Source organism: Neoarius graeffei, chromosome 13 (assembly GCF_027579695.1).
Source record: "Neoarius graeffei isolate fNeoGra1 chromosome 13, fNeoGra1.pri, whole genome shotgun sequence".
Taxonomy (NCBI): domain Eukaryota; kingdom Metazoa; phylum Chordata; class Actinopteri; order Siluriformes; family Ariidae; genus Neoarius; species Neoarius graeffei.
Genome location: NC_083581.1, coordinates 71,835,979 through 71,854,147, shown reverse-complemented (window position 1 = coordinate 71,854,147; position 18,169 = coordinate 71,835,979). Strand labels below are relative to the sequence as shown.

The 18,169-nt window shown below is 42.4% G+C and overlaps 1 protein-coding gene across 1 annotated transcript in view; it reads right to left on the bottom strand.

Annotated features, from left to right (window-relative positions):
* Positions 1 to 18,169, bottom strand: part of slc26a10 (solute carrier family 26 member 10) — a 45,374-nt gene that overhangs the window by 17,225 nt on the left and 9,980 nt on the right. The window contains exons 5-10 of the mRNA XM_060936998.1: positions 17,162 to 17,314; positions 16,976 to 17,058; positions 16,712 to 16,859; positions 8,821 to 8,934; positions 8,635 to 8,712; positions 57 to 152 (exon numbers count right to left, since the gene is read on the bottom strand). Of these exons, the coding sequence (XP_060792981.1) occupies positions 57 to 152; positions 8,635 to 8,712; positions 8,821 to 8,934; positions 16,712 to 16,859; positions 16,976 to 17,058; positions 17,162 to 17,314 (672 nt within the window). The remainder of the gene's footprint in view (positions 1 to 56; positions 153 to 8,634; positions 8,713 to 8,820; positions 8,935 to 16,711; positions 16,860 to 16,975; positions 17,059 to 17,161; positions 17,315 to 18,169) is intronic.

Below are 18,169 nucleotides of genomic sequence, written 5' to 3'. Positions count from 1 at the left end.
ACTGTAGATACATGTTTACTGGCATGGACATCATCTCGTGGTGATGCAAGTCTTACAAAGTCGATCTTGCTAACCCGCCACAGATCTGGTAGGTCGTGAAACTGCAAGAACATTTGACGCAAACTGGTCAAGTTTATACACGCCAGGATGGCCTGCACAGAGAGACAGAGGAAAAAATGGTTATAAACAGATCTAGGACCAATTAAAGGAAAAACTGATAGCTCTATTAAGTTATGGGAGACTTTTTTTTTTCCCCCTGATATGGTTTGGGTCCACATGACCAATATGGAATTATTTGAGTTTCCTTTACATTCTCACCGTTTTATTCTCTTTATGCTGATTCTTATTATTTGTATGTGCTATCGCGGAGTGTTCTGACCTGATATGCGTCACCATATGATAAGTGGATGGAATGTACGTAAGGAGATGGAGCTCTTTCGATGATAAGGGCTTACAAATGCTATATCCTGGGTTTGTGGTCGTGTAGCATGAATGAGAATAAATAGAAATTCAAACCAAATGTATTTTTGTGCTCAATGGACGTCTGTTAGATAGCATTGATAAAATGAGCAAGGTATCTTGTTTGATTTAAAAAAAAATTTAAATGTCTTCATCAAATAATGCGCGGTTTTGGAGACCCGTTTTGTGACGAAATTGGTGCTGGTATTTCAATCCAGTGTCGCTCTAATGAGATAAAATTAAAATTTGACTCTAGTGTACTGATGGAAAGAAAGGCTTAAATTCAAATTTAAACATGGAAAAATATTTCCATTGTAACTCTTCCCAAATCCACGTGATCAAAAATCGCGTCACGCATGCAACATCCTCTGCCCATCTAAGTTACGATCGTTCAGATAGTGTTTAAAAGGCTATTTTTAAAATTAAATTTAAACAAGTGCTGCCAGGCAAAACAAACCTCGCCTATTTTATACCTATATGTTGATAATGGTAATATTTCTCAGTCATCAGCTGTCAGGCTATAGTCCTATGAAAATCCATGACCTTGATAATAGGTTCAATTTATATAGCGCCTTTCTGAAAGCCCAAGGTCGCTTTGCAATTATAGGCAGGAAAAAAAATAAAAATAAGTCCACCAAATAGAGGTCAGGATGTCATTCCAGTGGTGTAGCAGCCACAGTCCCACCAAAAGGCGCACGAAAACAAGCCCCACACCGCCAGCACAGCCACCGTGACGCCACCAGCAACATCGCTTGGAACACCACACCATGGATCCACAAAGCAAGCACAGAAGCACCGCCACGCAGAGCGCTGGTATGTCCCAAACCACCTGAACAGCCGCTGCGATGCCACCGAGCAACATCGCTCAGAATATCACACCAAGCACTAAAGCACAGAGCGCTGGGCAACCACGATGTTAAAATGAGCAACGAGCTCACTGCAGTCCACAGCTGGGAGCGCAGGCATCACCCACAGCGAACCAAGGCCTGGAGGGAACCGACGCCCAAAACTGGGTCTGGAGCTACACCACAACTGGCGGACAAAACACTCAAACAAACATCAAACAACACAAACACACAGAAAAAATAAAAAATAAAAAAGGAGAGAAAATAAAATAAAAAAGCTCCTTGAGTTTGATATTTCAGAATCATTCTAGGTCAAAGGTCATGGCAGCAACTGAAAGCCCATATGGGACTTCTTATATGTTGATAATGCTAAACATCTGGCTATCATGAACCATTTTAAAAGTTATAGCCCTTTGAAAACCCATGACCTTCAGTTTGACCTTTCAGGGTCACTCAAGGTCAAAGATCATGGTGCCAAATGAAAGCCCGTATGGCACTTCCTACCTGTACAAGTTGATAATGGTAAACATCTGTCTACCATCAACCGTTTAAGTTACAGCCCTCTGAAAATCCATGACCTTGAGTTTGACCTTTCAAGGTTGCTCAAGGTCAAAGATCATGGTGCCAAATGAAAGGTCATATGGGAGTTCCTATATGCTCATCATAGTAAACAGCTGTCTAACGGCAACCGTTTTTCAGCTATAATGGAAAATGTTATGTTGACCAAAAGGTTGACCTTTCCGTTCACCTTGGCCTGATTACCCCCCAAATTTAAATCAGGTAATCTATGGACCATTGCCCACCTACCGTGAAAATTTGAAGTCAATTGGTGTAACCGTCTAGACGCTAGATTATTAACAGACAGACGCACAAACAAACAAATGAAAGTTTGAAAGAAAACTACGAGAGATACCCCGTCACGTAGCACATCATTGGAAGCAGAATTGAAAAATGAACATTTTGGAATTGGTTTGAAGTAAATATGATGAATATGAATGAAGATATCTCATCTCATCTCATTATCTCTAGCCGCTTTATCCTTCTACAGGGTCGCAGGCAAGCTGGAGCCTATCCCAGCTGACTATGGGCGAAAGGCGGGGTACACCCTGGACAAGTCGCCAGGTCATCACAGGGCTGACACATAGACACAGACAAACATTCACACTTACATTCACACCTACGGTCAATTTAGAGTCACCAGTTAACCTAACCTGCATGTCTTTGGACTGTGGGGGAAACCGGAGCACCCGGAGGAAACCCACGCGGACACGGGGAGAACATGCAAACTCCACACAGAAAGGCCCTCGCCGGCCCCGGGGCTCGAACCCGGGACCTTCTTGCTGTGAGGCGACAGCGCTAACCACTACACCACCGTGCCGCCCTGAATGAAGATATCTCGAAAAAAAAAGATTTTGACCTTTTTGGTGACCTTGACCGGATGACCCTCAAAATGGTGGCGGTTCAATTTGAGACCAATGCCCATCTATCCTGAAAGTTTCATGAAAATTGGTCGTTTTCCCGTAATGTTGCTAACAAAAAAAAAAACCTCACCCCCGGTGGACTCTGTCCTGGGCGAGGTAATAAGCTGGGCACGTGTGTGTGTGTGTTAAATAGATATAAATCTGACTGCTATCGAGTTTTTGGGCAAAAAAAATTCTGATAAATTTCTTTCATTTGGATTTAAACGCATGGTTATAACCCTCCGTCTAGCAGTTACGCGAGAAACAGGTGTCCGCTAATTCCTACTTGGAAGTGTTAAGACTGAAGGTCATGCAGATCTCCAGACACACTCCTGCAATGTGATGTCACTGCTCAAGACATCCGGGATGCATGTAATGGTGGCGAGGCGGGTGAAAGTCGTAGTCTGTCCAACGAAATTACCACCATGTTAGACGCGTTATGCACCACTGACTCCTGTAGTTTCAATTCATAAATATTTTATGAATAGAATAAAATTCTTTTTTATTTCTCGGGTTAAACAACAACAACCTTACGAGGTACAGTTTAGTGTGTTATCAGGGTTATACTCCGGCTCCAATAGTTTTTCCTGGGTAACATGTAGATGAAATTTTGTTAAAACGGTTGAAGCCAATTTATGCATTTAAAATTTTTTTTTCTGCATGATATATGAAATTATTTTCTCTCTATTAAGAAGAGTTCCTTTATTATTATTTCCCTATGAGAAATCATGACTATGACCATACTTATAAGTCTTTTGGCTCAAAAATTAGTGTCCAGGTTACACGAGTGACACCAGATTTTCGCAGTTTTCAATGTGGTCAATATGGCACAGTGCAGTGAGAGAGTTATCTCCCCCTTATGATGTATATACCAGCGGACTATAACTATTAATTACAAGAGTGCTTGGAGAGCACAATATCCCCTGCTGGGAACTATGCCATAATCTGGTAAAATGTGACTGAACTGAATGAAACTGCAATATGCGGATTACCGAGATGTAACAAAGAATTCTGTCAAGTTTGGTGAAATTCCTCCAAAAATTGTGAAAGGAGTTGATTTCAGAAGGTGAGCGCCCTTCCCTGGATGGATGGACGGACATCGCCGCAACATAATCCCCATTCAAGTCGTTCAGCCAGCGGGGGATAAACTTGTGAGGGAAGCTGATTTTAGAAAGCAAGCACACCTTGATGAAATTAATAATCAAGGGCATAACTCTGGTAAAATTTGCCCAAATTAAACGAAATTTCAATATGTGTATAACTGTCATATAACAAAGCCTTTTGCCAAGTTTGGTGAAATTCCTCCACAAATTGTGAGAGGAGTTGATTTCAGAAGAACGTACACCCTCATGAAATTGTCAAAGTACAAGTTATTTAATCAAGGGTCACAACTCTGGGAAAATGTTCACAAATGAAATTAAATCGCAATAATAATAATAATAATAAGTTGAATTTATATAGCGCCTTTCAAGAAACCCAAGGACGCTTTACAATTATAAACAAAGGAAAAAAAAAGGAAAAAAATAAGAATAAAAAAAAATAAATTAATAAATAATAAAAAAAGTCCACCAAGTAGGGGTCAGGATGTAATTCCCATGGTGTAGCAGCCACAGTCCCACCAAAAGGCGCATGAAAACGAGTCCCACATCTCCAGCACAGCCGCCGTGACGCCACCAGCCACATCGCTCGAACACCACGCCGTGGATCCACAAAGCGAGCAGAGAAGCTCCACCACGCAGAGCGCTGGTGTGTCCCAAAACGCCTGCACAGCTGCTGCGACGCCACCGAGCATTATCACTCGGAACATCACGCCAAGCGTTAAAGCGCAGAGCGCTGAACAACCACGATGTAAAATGAGCAACGAGCTCACTGCGGTCTACAGCTGGGAGCACAGGCATCACCCACAGCGAACCAAGGCCTGGAGGGAACCGACGCCCAAAACTGGGTCCGGAGCTACACCACAACCGGTGGACAAACACTCAAACAAACATCAAACTACACAAACACACAGAAAAAAAATACATTGAAAAAGAAAGAAAATAAAAATAAAATTTAAAAAGCTCTGGTGAGAAGCGGCAACCAGAATGCGCACGACGTACTCTCAACCGGAAACGGAAACGAAAAAAAAAAATAGATCAAGGCCAAATTGAGGCCATATAACCATCATATAACAAGGCCTTTTGCCAAGCTTCGAGAAATTCATCCAAAAATTGTGAGAGAAGTTGATGTCAGAAGGCGAGCGCACCTTCATGAAATTATGAAAGTACAAGGTTGTTAATGGGCAATTCCATGTAAATGTCAACCTCACCATGCAAAAATAAAGCAACATGTAATACATCAAAACCACTCCCAGAGATATCACCTAGGCCTGTATTTTACAGATGTGAATAAGTTGAACCAATTTGTAACCAACCTAATGTGTCACTGTCAGTCTTTCTTTCTTATAATGTAAAACCCAAGCTAAAATCAACTTTGATCATGTACAATTCTATATTATTGCCACAAGCCACAGAAATGTATGCTAAAATCCACAAAACAGCAAAACAATAGCCATCCTAAATAATATTTAAGAACTTTGATAGTTTTAGCTGATATTTAGAGAGTTTTTCAAAGGGTTATGGTGGTTAAATTGCTGATTTTCTAAACATATGCCATGTCTATTTCAGACGCGTCACATCCATAACGGAATTTCGTCACATCCATAACGCTGACTTTTCCTTCCGAAACTCTGCATGAAATACAAAATATTTTAAACAAAGATTTTTTAATATTCACCTTGGACCCCTCTATCAAATGGATATCTCCATTTCGACATTAGGTTTACAATTTCACAGAGTTTGATAAAAATGTACAGTCACCCAAGAAAAGTGATACTTTTTCTGTCACATCCATAACGCATCTTTTATTGGCGTTTTCTGGCATGCCCTAGATGTACTATGGGAATTGTTCTTGTTCTATCACTTCTCCAGTATGGTACAGCCTTAAAATATGCAACACCTGTTTAAATACTGGGAGACAATAAAACATGCACTGGGTCATTTGTTGCCATTTTGAGTTCAAGTGTCACGTCCATAACGCTGGAATTGCTCTAATCAAGGGCCAGAACTCTGGTAAAATGTGACCGCACTGAACAAAATTACAATATGCGTACTACCGACATAGAACAAGGCCTTTTGTCAAGTTTAGTGAAATTCTTCCAAAAGTTGTGAGAGGAGTTGATTTCAGAAGGAAAACACACTCATGAAATTGTCAAAGTATAATTTTGTTAATCAAGGGCTGTAACTCTGGTAAAATGTGACCCAATTTAATGAAATTGCAATATACATATTACCGTCATCTAACAAAGAATCCTACCAAGTTTCGTGAAATTCCTCCAAAAATTGTGAGAGGAGTTGATTCCAGAAGGTGAGTACCCTTCCCGGGACGGACGGATGGACATTGCCACGGCATAATCCCCCTTCGGGCCTTTTGGCAAGCAGGGGATAATAACCCGTATATAAAGCTCTCCTTGCAGTTTTAAATTCTGAGTGGCATGTCACAAAGTAGTAACCCCTTATCATACATAAGTTGGACATGTTTTCATGTGAATAATCTTTTATCATACTATGAGCTACGCCTCTGAATATGTTATCACATTAATGTTCTAAAAACTTATGTATGCGTATAATTGGGAACGTTTTCACATATTTAGCCTGACAGTTGCATGACCAAGTTGCAAAGCCAAAACAGAACTCCAACTACACTCCTGTATTCTCCATCTGAAGAAGTTGTTCTGCAAATAAAACTGATCTCCTGTGAGGATAAAGAGCCCGTCTTCAGATTTATCCTTCCACACTTTGCATTTGACAGAAGCTTCATGATGGAAGAGGACTCTTCCAGGGTCACCCCACCCCCATCGACAAGGACAAATGGTTTAATGAAGATGCAAATGATGTTAATTCAATTCTATGGGCTTCATGGTCACATACCGTGTCTTGCAAAACTATTCATCCCCCTTGGTGTTTGTCCTGTTTTGTCGCATTACAAGCTGGAATTAAAATGGATTTTTGGAGGGTTAGCACCATTTGATTTACACAACATGCTGACCACTTTAAAGGTGCAAACTGTTGTTTTGTTGTGACACAAACAATAATTAAGATGAAAAAACGAATCTGGAGTGTGCATAGGTATTCACTCCCTTTCGTATGAAACCCCTAAATAAGAGCTGGTCCAACCAATTCACTTCATAAGTCACATAATTACTTGATTAAGATCCACCTGTGTGCAATCAAAGTGTCACATGATTTGTCACATGATGTCTGTATAAATCAACCTGTTCTGGAAGGACCCTGACTCTGCAGCACTACTAAGCAAGCAACATGAAAACCAAGGAGCCTCCAAACAGGTCAGAGACAAAGTTGTGGAGAAGTATAGATCAGGGTTGGGTTATAAAAAATATCCCAAACTTTGAATATCCCACGGAGCACCATTAAATCCATTATAGCAAAATGGAAAGAATATGACACCACTACAAACCTGACAAGAGAAGACCGTCCACCAAAACTCAGACTGGTCAAGAAGGGCATTAATCAGAGATGCAACAAAGACACCAAAGATAACACTGAAGGAGCTGCAAAGATCCACAGCGGAGATGGGAGTATCTGTCCGTAGGACCACTTTAAGCCGTACACTCCACAGAGCGGGGCTTTATGGAAGAGTGGCCAGAAAAAAAGCCATTGCTTAAAGAAAAAAATAATAAGAAAACACGTTTGGAGTTTGCCCAGCAGCATGTGGCAGACTCCCCAAACACATGGAAGATTCTCTGGTTAGATGAAACAAAAATTTAACTTTTTGGCCATTATGGGAAACGACATGTGTGGCGCAAACCCAACACCCTGAGAACACCATTCCTACAGTGAAGCATGGTGGTGGCAGCATCATGCTGTGGGGATGTTTTTCATCTGCAAGTACAGGAAAGCTGGTCAGGACTGAAAGAAAGACGGATGGCACCAAATACAGAGCAATTCTAGAGGAAAACCTGTTTGAGCCGGCCAGAGGTTTGAGACTGGGACGAAGGTTCACGTTCCAGCAGGACAATGACCCTAAACATACTGCTAAAGCTACGCTGGAGTGGTTTAAAGGGAAACATTTATGTGTCTTGGAATGGCCTCGTCAAAGTCCAGACCTCAATCCAATTGAGAGTCTGTGGCATAACTTGAAGATTGCTGAACACCAACGCAACCCATCTAACTTGAAGGAGTCAGAGCAGTTTTGCCTTGAGGAATGGGCAAAAAATCCCAGTAGCTAGATGTGCTAAGCTAATAGAGACATACCCCAAGAGACTTGCAGCTGTAATTGCAACAAAAGGTGGCTCTAAAAGTATTGACTTTGGGGGGGGGGGGGGGGGGGGGAATACCTATGCACACTCCAGATTTCTGTGGGTTTTTTTCCCCCCCATCTTAATTATTGTTTGTGTCACAATAAAAAAAAAAAAACAATTTGTACCTTTAAAGTGGTCGGCATGTTGTATAAATCAAATGGTGCTAACCCTTCAAAAATCAATTTTAATTCCAGCTTGTAATGCGACAAAACAGGCCAAACACCAAAGGGGATGAATACTTTTGCAAGACACTGTATGAACACCTATGTTACATGATGTGCTTTCTACGGTCATCAAAACACCAATCTGGGGAATATCTTTTGGAAGAACCGTACTCCATCCCTTCAGTGCTAAGTTGCAGTGAAGCCGGCCTCGTGGCTTGTTGTGGCTCAACACCTCAACACGTCGTGTTTTCCTTTAATTTGTCACCTGTCTGTAACTGCTGCCTTGTTGCTCACACCAACGTTTGCGATTTGCATGCATATTTTCGTGACCTTATGCTACCACTTACCTTCGGTAAGAAGTAGAACAGAGGGCCAATGAGAAGCAGCACAATCAGGACCACCAGACTTGTGAACAACCCTGAGAGCTAGCAAGTTAAATTAAACAAAGCAGCAAACTTACAGATCAGGATGTGAAAAATGAACAGAAGCAAGCGGTATGATATGTCTGGAGCGTGTAAGGTCTTACGAGTTACCTGTGTACAACCACCAGCACTTTCCAAGATGTGAGTAGTGGCCAGTGTACCTGAACTGGGAAAGCAAGTGAACAGGGAAGATACTGTATTGGAAATGCCATGTGCTAACAGCTCCTGGAAGAAAAGTAGAAAAGTAAAAAAGTAAGCCTTGTTTTGAGGATATAATATTATATACCCAACACTCAAAAATCTAGAACTACTTATGACTGTGGTAAGAAATATAATGAAAAGTTATTCAGCACTTCAAATACTTTGTTGGGCCACTAAAAGGTTATTGAATGATAGACAGTATACTCTAAATCGGGGGTCGGCAACCCTAGGCACGCGTGCCACAACTGGCACGCCGAGGAATTTCCAGTGGCACACTGACGATGATACACAAACCTAATTATTCAACACATTAAAAATGTTCAAACGTCATCTTGAACTGTCATTGGCTGTTGCATGGCGAGCCTGCTCTTTTAGCATGACTACACAACAATATAGCGCCCCCCTCCCAGTGTTGCCAGATACTGCTGACGTTTTCCAGCCCAAAATATGTTCAAAACCCACTAAAATGCACTTAAACCCACCCAATCTGGCAACACTTCCCCCTCCCCATATTTCTCACGAGATGGGCCCACTTGATCCAGCAGTTGCGCTAAGATGGCAAAGAAGCCGATAGTTCGGGCTTTCCTCTCCTCGTGGACCAAAGAATATGGGTTCGTTTCTCAGAGGGACCGTGTTGTGTGTCGAACATCCAGTGTTAAACGTCATTTCGAGGCAAAGCATGAAAAGACTTTCAAAGATCAGGCAGATCGGGACGAATCAATCAATCTCACGCGCAGTGTGCGGATATGGGAAGCAAGCCCACACTTTAAAAGTCTTTACCTCAGCTAAAAACAATGCCACTGAAGCTAGCTATATAATTTCTCACTGCATAGCTAAACATGGAAAGCCATTCACAGACGGTGAATACATTAAGGAGGCCTTTCTCTCCGGCTCGGATAGTCTTTGAGGGGCTGCCAAATAAAGAGACAGTAAAATCAAGAATAAAAGACATGCCCATATCAGCCAGAACTGTTGAACGGCGAATTGGTGAAATGGCAGAAAACGTAAGGGTGCAGCAAACAACTGGCATAAAAGATGCAGCGGTATTTGACGAAAGCGTAGATGTGAATGATGTGGCACGTTTGGCAGTGATGGCAAGATATTGTGATGTGACTGTGAGAGAGGAGCTCTGCTGTTTAAAGCCAATGAATCCTACTGGGCATCTTTACCCGAAAAGTTCAACTGTCTTCGCAATATCGCACTGGCTTTATTGTCAGTGTTCGGATCAACATATCTGTGTGACCAGATATTTTCGCACATGAAGAATGTACTTTGCCCCTCCCGAAGTCATCTGACAACGGGCCATTCGGAAGCATGCGTCCAACTCAAAGTGACCAATTACCATCCCCACATCTCGGAGCCAAGTAAGGGGTAGCAGGGCCAGAGATCACATTGACTGATAGGCAAAACATTTATTTTGTAACAAAGCTACTTCAAATTTGCAGTTTATTGTTAAGCCACTTTATGTAGGCTACTTGTCAATGTTGTCTGACACTCATTATTTAATTTTTTTTCTGTAGTTTTATTATTCATCAGTTCCATTTCCATTAGGCTGCTACGTCTTTATTGTGAATAACTTGGGCCTGTTACCTACTGAAAGATTTTAGATGTTATTTTGTGAATTTGTATAAGCTGCTTGCAATGTTGTTATCCAATGGGGGAGGGGGGTGTTCTTAAACCTTGTGTGTGAGGTTAATGGCATAAAACAAGTGCAATGGTGTTTTACATTTGCTCAGTGCATTAAATATCCATATCCGTCTAAAATGTGTGGTGTCTAATTACACATAGTTAACAACACCTATTTGAATGGCACGCTAACTAACAAGAAAATTTCTAATTGGCACTACATGGCAAAAAGGTTGCCGACCCCTGCTCTAAATCATACAATGAAAGTAATTTCTGTTCAAAGGATGCATGTTTTGGGGTCTTCATCGGCACCATTTGACGGTGGCTGTTGCTGCCTTTATGTGAAAGCGTCTCCAATTTACGAGTCCAAGTCATCAGTGCTCAAGTCCAAGTCAAGTCATGAGTCCTTAAAAGAGGAACTGGTGGAGGAACTAATGATGAGGTCAACGGTATGGGAACGCTGCCTCCAACAGTGGGGAACTGTGCCTGTGATAGTCCTAGCAAGTCATCACAGTATCCCTGCTCATCGAAAACATGAGTACAGATCAGTCTGGGTCTCTCCAATCAAGAAAGCAATAAAGGTTATTGTGGTGTGGAGAAGATAAATGCCCATACACCGGGTCCTCAGGTGGCGGACAGAGTAACGGCCTTCAGATATGAAGTTTAGCTGCGAATATATTGAATAAGCAGTTGCGGACCAAATCCCGGGTTGCCCTCTGGCAAGGCATAGTCCCCGGCAGCCACCTGTCCAGGGTTATGCGAAGATCCATTTAGGAAGCAGGAAGGGTGATTGTGCTGAGAACACCGACAAACAGATGTCTCAGTTTTCAGCAGTGTTGAAGTCAGGTCACTAAACCTCGAGTCCGAGTCCAGTCTCGAGTCCCCAGTGTTCAAGTCCGAGAACAAGACTCCATCAGCACCATTTGACGGTGGCTGTTGCTGCCTTTATATGAAAGCGTCTCTGCTACTGTGTTGGACTAACGTTACTGCTCGACTGCTCCATTTTAGTTAACAGGCTACAGATAAAAAAAAAAAACTTATTCATCGCTCAGCAAGCCCCGCCCACTATCAACAGGGCAAATAACATGAGAGAGGGTTAACACTAGCTAGTTCATCGCTCAGCAAGCCACGCTATCAACAGAGCAACGAACATAGCATGTCACTTCCTTCTCTGGGTGGAGTCTTGCCAAATGACAATTGAAGTTCGAGGTTGTCCCCGTCGTCTCCTCGATAGTTCTTCTACATATGGAACACATTGCAGTGCATTTTTTTCCCACTGCATGAGAAGTCTGTAGAAGCAAAGCAGACAATCCTAGGGGCGTCTCTCCAGGCATTTTAGCGCCATGAACGTTAGTTTGTTCCTGAACATGACGTATGAACAGGCGAATGTGCATTCTCTTGCACGAAATTAGTATAAAAATTAATGTAGATATAAATATCTTATACCAAATTATTATGGCATGTTACAAAAAATACAGAAAAAATCCGAGTCCTCGTCTCCAATTTATGAGTCAGAGTCATCAGTGCTCAAGTTCAAGTCAAGTCACGAGTCCTTAAAGTTAAGGCTCAAGTACTACAAGAGGAAACAGCAGAGGAACTAATCATGAGGTCAACGGTACGGGAACACTGCCTCCAACAGTGGGGAACTGCGCCTGTGATAGTCCTGGCAAGTCATCAGTATTCTTGCTCATCGAAAACATGATGAGTACAGATCAGTCTGGGTCTCTCCGATCAAGAAAGCAATGAAGATGAGACTATTCAAGGCGTCATTTGAGACCATTCTCCTCTACGGTTCCGAGTCATGGTCACCAAAAAACTTTCACGAAGAGAATCGACGGCACATACACTCGCATGCTGAGAAAAGTCCAAAAAGTTTCTTGGAAGGCGCATCACACAATCAGAGTGCTTTACGGGTTAAATCCTTGCCTTTCTGATACCATAAGGCGCCGGCGGTTTGCTTTAGTTGGGCATGTGTCAAGACAGAATGAACCTGCGAGTAGAGTCCTGCTACAGATTGGAGATGTGCTTAGACGAGTTGGGCGACCAAACATCACTTTGAAGAAAGTCCTTGAGAATGACACTGGTCTGGAGGGGAAAAGAACTTCATATGGCTATGTTGGACAGGGCGAGCTGGAGGAAGAACTTCATCATGTCACCGGCTTCCGTTGGATGCAGTTAAGTTTAAGCTGATTATTACTCTTAATAAATCCTGATTCTTTATGCATTCTATGATAGCATATTTTCTCTCTTTATATATATTGTTTTCTCTAAGACTTTACCTCAAATATTTACAGCAACATTTCTGATCCTGGAATAAAATTGTTTATCTAACGATGTTGTGCTGTGGTCTCATCAAATAAGAAGGATATTAGAAATCTAAAATCTAACACAAACCTGGTTTTAAAATGATTAAAGACAGTCATTCCAAAAGTTAATTAGATATTATTATACATATGGGACACTTTTTCCATGGAATAAAAACATGTTCTATTCCCTTCTAGTGAGTTTATTGATGGCATGCAATATTGTTAGTATATCGCTGATCCTCCATGTATTACGCCACTCTCCCCAATGGAGAATGAGCGTACAATATTGTTATAATATTGCGCATTGTCAAGACAACACATCACCACACACTGGAGCTGATGCGAAGATCCAACGACAAAACTTTTCTGCTGCGCAAGTGCACAATAATTTCTTTGTCGGCCAGGAAAGATCGAAGATCCAGTGCGAGGTTTAAGCACTAAATAAATGAACAGAAAGCTTAAACTAAAGACGCGTTGAACACCCAAAAGGCTACCAAAACTTCATTATATATTCTTCATGCATATTTACAAGAGAAAAACATACCAACGGACATCGAAAAACTGGAAAAGAGACACGTCGGAGATGTAAAACCTCTGTGCTAGTGAGTGACTGACAGTTTGTACACAAACATGGCTGCGAGGTTTACTTCATTAAAAGCGGAAGATTGAGATAATTTTGAAAGAGAAAGACACGCTGAACACCTGAAAGGCTATCAAACATTCACTGGATATTCTTCACGCATTTAATCTTCCACATTAAATATATGCAAAAGATGGAAAAGAGACACATCCGAGATGTAAAACTTATGCACTAGCGAGTGACTGTGACAGTTTGTACACAAACATGGCTGCGAGGTTTGCGTCATTAAAAGCGGAAGATTTAGAGAAAATTTTGAAAGCGAAAGACACGCCGAACACCCGAAAAGCTACCAAAACTTCACTATATATTCTTCACACATATTTACAAGAGAAAAACATACCAATGGACATCGAAAAACGGGAAAAGAGACACATCAGAGATGTAAAACTTCCATGCTAGTGAGTGACAGTTTGTACACAAACATGGCTGCGAGATTTGCTTCATTAAAAGCGGAAAATTAAAAGCGGAAGCTACACTACCGTTCCAAAGTTTGGGGTCACCCAGACAATTTTGTGTTTTCCATGAAAAGTCACACTTTTATTTACCAACATAAGTTGTAAAATGAATAGAAAGTATAGTCAAGACATTTTTCTGGCCAGTTTGAGCATTTAATCGACCCCACAAATGTGATGCTCCAGAAACTCAATCTGCTCAAAGGGAGGTCAGTTTTATAGCTTCTCTAAAGAGCTCAACTGTTTTCAGCTGTGCTAACATGATTGTACAAGGGTTTTCTAATCATCCATTAGCCTTCTGAGGCAATGAGCAAACACATTGTACCATTAGAACACTGGAGTGATAGTTGCTGGAAATGGGCCTCTATACACCTATGGAGATATTGCACCAAAAACCAGACATTTGCAGCTAGAATAGTCATTTAGCACATTAGCAATGTATAGAGTGGATTTCTGATTAGTTTAAAGTGATCTTCATTGAAAAGAACAGTGCTTTTCTTTCAAAAATAAGGACATTTCAAAGTGACCCCAAACTTTTGAACGGTAATGTATATTTTGAAAGAGAATTTTGAAAGAGAAAGGCGCGCTGAACACCTGAAAGGCGAACAAAACTTCAATAGATATTTTTCACGCAGATTTAAAAGAGAAAAACATACCAATGGACATCGAAAAACTGGAAGAGAGAGCAATAGAGGAAATATTGTCAAAGTTCTACTTGGAGGTGAGGAAAAGTGACGGAGACTTTTACAAGAGGACTTCACTTGTGGACTTCACTCAGCAAAGCCAAACAACTGCAATGTAACAATGAATTACGATCAAAAGTAACTCTGAACTTGAACTGTCTACCTGTATATAGCTTGTATACAAGTTGAGTTGTTGTTCAGGCTTTTTTGGACTTGTACCATTTTTATTGTTAGAACTTTGACTTTGTACACATGAACACTAGATTGACAAAACATTGAATTACATTCGATCAGAATCAGCATTTAATATTGGTCAGTAACCCCCCTGTTCTTAACTTTTTGTAAAATCTATAATTGCTCCATCGAATGTATTATCTCATCTCATTATCTGTAGCCGCTTCATCCTGTTCTACAGGGTTGCAGGCAAGCTGGAGCCTATCCCAGCTGATTACGGGCGAAAGGCGGGGTACACCCTGGACAAGTCGCCAGGTCATCACAGGGCTGACACATAGACACAGACAACCATTCACACTCACATTCACACCTACGGTCAATTTAGAGTCACCAGTTAACTTAACCTGCATGTCTTTGGACTGTGGGGGAAACCGGAGCACCCGGAGGAAACCCACGCGGACACGGGGAGAACATGCAAACTCCGCACAGAAAGGTCCTCGCCGGCCACGGGGCTCGAACCCGGACCTTCTTGCTGTGAGGCGACAGCGCTAACCACTACACCACCGTGCCGCCTCCGAATGTATTATAATAATAATGGCTGGCGTTGAGTCAGACATATTCAGAAATATCAGATATATTCCATTCAGCTAGCATGATACTGAACTGGTCGAAGATGAGTAGCTGAATGGAATATATCTGATATACCATGAAAAAAAGCCATTATTATTCTCATCTCATCTCATTATCTCTAGCCGCTTTATCCTTCTACAGGGTCGCAGGCAAGCTGGAGCCTATCCCAGCTGACTACGGGTGAAAGGCGGGGTACACCCTGGACAAGTCGCCAGGTCATCACAGGGCTGACACATAGACAACCATTCACACTCACATTCACACCTACGGTCAATTTAGAGTCACCAGTTAACCTAACCTGCATGTCTTTGGACTGTGGGGGAAACCGGAGCACCCGGAGGAAACCCACGCGGACACGGGGAGAACATGCAAACTCCACACAGAAAGGCCCTCGCCGGCCCCGGGGCTCGAACCCAGGACCTTCTTGCTGTGAGGTGACAGCGCTAACCACTACACCACCGTGCCGCCCCGCCATTATTATTATTATTATTATTATTATTATCACCTCATCTCATTATCTCTAGCCGCTTTATCCTGTTCTACAGGGTCGCAGGCAAGCTGGAGCCTATCCCAGCTGACTACGGGTGAAAGGCGGGGTACACCCTGGACAAGTCGCCAGGTCATCACAGGGCTGACACATAGACACAGACAACCATTCACACTCACATTCACACCTACGGTCAATTTAGAGTCACCAGTTAACCTAACCTGCATGTCTTTGGACTGTGGGGGAAACCGGAGCACCTGGAGGAAACCCACGCGGACACAGGGAGAACATGCAAACTCCGCACAGAAAGGCCCTCGCCGGCCACGGGGCTCGAACCCGGAACCTTCTTGCTGTGAGGCGACCGTGCTAACCACTACACCACCGTGCCGCCATTATTATTATTATTATACATGCACATTCTTTTCGGGTGTTCAATGCATCTTTCTCTTTCAAAATTCTCTCAAAATCTTCTGTATTTAATGAAGCAAACCTGGCGGCCATGTTTGTTTACAAATTGTCCCAGTCGCTCGCTAGCATGTTAGTTTTACATCTCCAACGAGTGACGTCATGTTGTCTTGACAGCCATGCAATATCATAAACCATATTCAATGCTCATTCTCCATTGGGTAGAGTGACATAATACATGCAAGATAAGCGATATGCTCACAATATTGCATGCTATCGAACCAAATGAACGAAACCCACTAGAAGGGAACAGAACACGTTTTTATTCCATCGAAAAAGTGTCCTGTATGGATAATACTATATGATATTTTATTTCAGGGCGATTAATGGAGCTTTACCTGATTAGGGTGAATAGAATAGCCGTGCTTATCGGCGTATATCATTGCCAGTGACATAGACAGAGCATAGCCTACAAATGTGATCGCAACCGTGTCACCGGCTATGTCTGGCACCGTGTGCAAAGCAGGCAGCCGAGGCCGAGGAAACCTACAAAACAGAACCAGAGGCAAGGAATTACCAAGGTCTCGTTATAGTAATCGATGTAAACTAGTTCATACAATAAATACTCCGATCTAATAGTCAAAAATAGGACTGACGGTTACCCTGCTGGAATATGACCCACTATCTGGACATCGTATCTGGAATCCAGAGAGGATGCATAAGTGACTCCTGTAGCAATGATCACCTGCGGAGAAACAGAATAAAGCACTGAAGAATAAAAGACAAATCTAAAACACATCGTCTTATCCATCATGTACAGTAGACTATGATGTTGTCTCAAAGCATACAGTGAGAATTTCCACAGGAATGGGAGTGCACAGACGCTGGCGAAACCGTGTGTTCACTTCCTTGATGGGAACGAGCACAGCTAGGCAGAGCAGCGAGATCAGCAGCTCGGCGAGGTTAGCATGGGGCAGGTTCTCCATCACCGAGGCCAGCGTCTGTGGGATAGAGTTAACAAGTCATACGTCACCAGGGTATAGAACATCACTGAAAACTGACATTTTCGCTACGTTCACACTGCAAGGCTTAATGCTCAATTCCGATTTTTTTGTGAAATCCGATTTTTTTGTGAGGTCGTTCACATTAACAAATATATGCGACTTGTATGTGATCCTCAGTATGAACGAAAAGCGACCTAAAAGTGTTCCGCATGCGCATTGCAGGATACGACGGCGTCACACGCAGTGAGCATGGCCAGTGTTTACGGAAGTAAAACCGCCCGGTTGCGGTATGACCCATCCAATCTAGCTTGAATACCTGTATCCCCCCAAATGGAAATCAGCTCCCTAACCTCTGCGTCCTTCCATTGAGAAGATTCAGAACCTTCACAGCCCGAAGCGTCCCTCGCATTGATGTCATGCGCAGGGGCGCAGATACGTTTTTTGAACTGGGGGGGACAAAAAACTGGGGGGGACAAAGCTGCCAGCAAACCAACCCCAACCCCGATATGCCTGTCAAACTTGTTGTGGGTTACCATAGCAACCAAGCTCGAGCTCGCAACCTGTGCAGTCTGTGCAGCTCAACCAACCAAATATCAGTCTTTGTTTTGTTTTATGTGAATTGTTGCAACTATGTATACACTGCTGTGCACCTCAATAAACCGAATGGTAATTAGTCTTTTGATTTTTCTGTGAGGTTTGCCTTATGCAAAGAAAGACAGCATAGACGTTTTTTCCTCCCTATAAGTGGGGGGGACCGAGCGAGGTGAATTTAAATCTGGGTGGGACGAATCCCACCCTCTATCTGCGCCTGTGATTATGCGCCATGTTGTTGTAACTTTTTTTGAGAGACCC